Here is a 3,661-nt window from a genome sequence, read left to right as displayed (position 1 = left end):
TGTGGAAGAGGACGCCAGGGCGGCAGAATCTTGGTTTGGTGTAGAAGGCTTACAGCCGTACATGTTTGAGCCCTTGCCTCGCAACGCTGCAAGTTCTGTTAGCTCTACGCCTGCTGAAGACACAGACGTCCATCCCCGTGAACACTGGGACGGAACTCAATGGGAAAGGAAATGATTCTTACTTCTTATTTCAACCATTGCGTATATTAGCTGCGACATATGAATCAAGATGCTATGACCAACAAAAATGTGATTGACAGAGGACAGCTGATATATGATTGGCCGAATTTTGGTGTTGAAGCTGACGCATAACTAACTGGCCTGCAGAAGATGACGGTAAAAAAAAAAAAATAGATTTTAAGACAGGATTTTTTTTTTTTTTAATAGAATTTTTTTTACTTCTGGGACAATAATGTCGGATAAGAGTTAATTTATACACGTTTAATCCAGAATTATTTGACATTTAAATATGTTTTCCCTATGAATTTAAATTAAAAAAGATATTTACTTTCAGTTAAGGGAAAAAAACATCAGGGAAGCAAGAAGAGCCTGTGTTAAAAAAAAAAAAAGGAAAAAGCCACTTTAGAAGTGAAGGTTATCTCATGGAGAAACCATTCAAGTCCTGTCAGCACATGATTTTCTCTCTGAACCAAGGGTAAGATAGGAGGATAGGCCCCAGCCAAGAACCTCGAGCTTCACACAGTCTTTAACACTCTTATTCTTAACTTAAAAAGGAAGTACTTATTAAAGTGAAATGAGTAAAGTACGTTATTTCTGTTGTGGGAAAAAACACTTCAGAAGAGTTGACCATATATATATATATATATATGTATATATATTTTTATTTTTTTTCTTCATAATATAAAGTTTGGGTTACAGCTTTGAGGTTCACAACAGAAAGCATGATTTGTACCACAGCTAATTAACCGTCAAACCAACGCCATTAAAGATGGCTTCTGGATGAGTTCAAACTGCGTTTTAAGGTCTCCATTTCATATTAAGTACTTCTGATCAAACCTAAACAGTTTCTTTCAAACCAGTAAGATTTTGTTTGTCAAGTTGCAAAACACAAAAAAAGAACATTTTATGTTTTGTTTTTTTACACTTTACCAGTTTAAAATAAGAATTCATTATGCAAACATAGAAAGATTGACTGAAGTATCTGGATCTGGATTAACGCAAAAATGTTGATTTAACACACTTTCCCTTGGTCACCATGGCTTAGTTTTTAAAACTTAAACCTCAAATCTTGTCTGATCTCCTTCCTGTAAACCGAATATCATTTTGGAACTTCTCACATGAGCCGATTGTACCTGAAAACCAAACCAATCCAACTCCAATCCAGCTAAATCCAAAAAAAAAGCTGTAAGGTCCAGTTTTGATGTTAAATACAGCAGGCAGGGTTCTAAGGTTACTGCTTAACACGGAAAGAGGAAGCTGTCAATCATCAGCTTTGTACCCATTTCATTTATTAATCAATTTTTTTTTATTTAACTTGCTCAAAAGTTAAAGCCAAGACACGATTATGAGAAACAAACATCCAAAAAACACTAGCATGTAAAAAAAAACCCAAAAAAGTCATCAGTTTAAGTCTTAGATAAGTGTCCTTATTATATTTACCTGAGTTCATTTCCTCTTTTGATGTGAAGAAAAAATAGCCATACAGACTGGAACTTCTCATTCTTATTATCTCAAGTTATGTTCAACGAAAACTCTGCTCTAGATCTGCCATCTAAAACAATGCAAGAGCCTTTATTCTGCAAACTGAAAGGCAACCAGGTCAAATAGCTGTTAAATACAGCAGCAACTATAGCAGAACACCCACATAGAGCCAAGCAGCGCTTCTGTCGCTGATAGGAAGCAGCCAGCTTATGAAAACACCCTAAACTCTCCAAACAGGGACGTAAATAAGTAACAATCGTTGAAAAGAAGTAAAGAAAGTCTTTTTTTAGTAGATTGACGAAGCAGCTGCCTGTAGCTCTTACCTGAGTGCTGAGGCTTGCAAGTCTGATGGAAGGACGCCTCTCTGTCTCTGTGGATCTGCAGAGAAACAGGAAGACACTGAATCAGCCTCATCAACATGTGATCGTCACCCACAAAGAAATAATGATGCAGAACGACATGTCTGTTAAGAAGTGCTGCTCTGTGTCCAGAACAACACAGAGAGCCAACGGCGCGACCACTATTATAAATGCTGGGGTGTCGGCGGGATCTAGAAGCTCCTCTCAGGCTTCATTTTGCTCACAGAGGAAGTTACTTAAAAAAGAAAAAACTATTCTCCACATACACACATGCAGCTTTTAAGATATGTCAGATTGGCAGTAAACTCAGGACATTGTTCTGCTTCCTCTATGCCCTTACTGTCTATCTAGCAGTGGGTGTGAGCATGTGTGTAACAATGAGGGAGCAGGTTTTAGCAGAAAGAGCCACAGGCAGCCTAATCACCACAGCTAAGGCAAAAGCTTTAACAGTTTGACCTAAGCCGCTCAAGTGTGAACATTACAGAGCCTCAGAGAAGCTCTATACGTCTTAATAAACACTATCAACGAGTTGGAGATAAAACTGTTCCCATTTAAATCGCTCCCTCACATAAGCATCATGAAATCGCCTTTTTTCCCTGTTTATTAAAGCCACGTTGCCAAAGGTTGTTAAGCTGAGAGCTACATAACAACAAAAGCCTGGCCTGTGATTCTATATGTGAGAACAGAGGCTCATTTAACTGTTCTTTTTTTTTTTATTATGGTGTTTTCCTTTGCTTTGTTCCAGTCTTTCTTTAGCTCGTTTCCTCCCCTTCGTAATTCACCCTATTGAACTTCCACCCCCAGTAAGCTCACGCTAACTCTGGCTCAGATCAACAAGCTTCAGATTTAGCCTTTAAACATGGCTGTTTCAGATCCGTACAAAAGGGATCTTAAGTTGGCATAAACAGGCTTAAGATCAGAGGGCAATGTCTTTTTTTCACCTAGTAAACAAAGGTGTCAGATCAGGTTTCCCTGACTGACTGTTTGCACGCCAAGGACTCTGGGACCTTTCATGGAGAGATTTTCTGTCTCCCCAAAAAGGGAATTATTTGGGGACTTTTTCTCAATTCCTCCTTGATCTAGATTCTCTAAATCTATTCTTGATTTAGAGAATAGTGCCTGATGTTACACAGCATGCAGTTATTGGGGTAGTACGGCAAACAACTGTTGTTTAAAGTAAGAGCGATGGAGGAAGATGGGAGGCAACATAAGGAAACTCTGAGACAGTTTAGGACTAAAAAGCAGCTGTGTGAACAATAATGTAAAGATTGCACTGATACGCTTCATGCAGTGATTTTAATCCCCTTCCTCTTAGAGGATGTGAGGTATAATCATGACGGCGCCCTGAGGCACTCTTATTAAGTTGGTGAGGGTTTTTGTTTTAGGGGCTTCCCTGCTATCAGGCGAATCTGTTGTTGAAGAGAGATTTTCAAACTAATATGGACGAACGTCTCCGATTCGTGCACCATACTTCAACACTTTGCTCTCAAACAGGACAAAGATCTCTAAATGATCATGCAATGCACAACTTGTTAAGTCCAGCAACTTAAACTAGTGTTTAACCTTTATAAGAAAGTGTCCAAATGGCGCCAAATAGAACATGAGCATAACCTTGATATGTTGACACAAGTTAAACATTA

General features: G+C 38.6%; 1 protein-coding gene across 2 annotated transcripts in view; it reads right to left on the bottom strand.

Annotated features, from left to right (window-relative positions):
• The window catches only part of LOC107102500 (A-kinase anchor protein 13-like), a 126,638-nt gene that overhangs the window by 23,933 nt on the left and 99,044 nt on the right, over positions 1 to 3,661 (bottom strand). For both annotated transcript variants that reach the window (XM_015401828.1, XM_015401829.1), the window contains exon 10: positions 1,986 to 2,040. In XM_015401828.1, coding sequence (XP_015257314.1) covers positions 1,986 to 2,040 — 55 coding nt within the window. The remainder of the gene's footprint in view (positions 1 to 1,985; positions 2,041 to 3,661) is intronic.

This window comes from Cyprinodon variegatus, unplaced genomic scaffold (assembly GCF_000732505.1).
Source record: "Cyprinodon variegatus isolate N-32 unplaced genomic scaffold, C_variegatus-1.0 Scaffold1264, whole genome shotgun sequence".
Lineage (NCBI taxonomy): Eukaryota > Metazoa > Chordata > Actinopteri > Cyprinodontiformes > Cyprinodontidae > Cyprinodon > Cyprinodon variegatus.
This window is presented reverse-complemented; position numbering and strand designations above follow the sequence as displayed.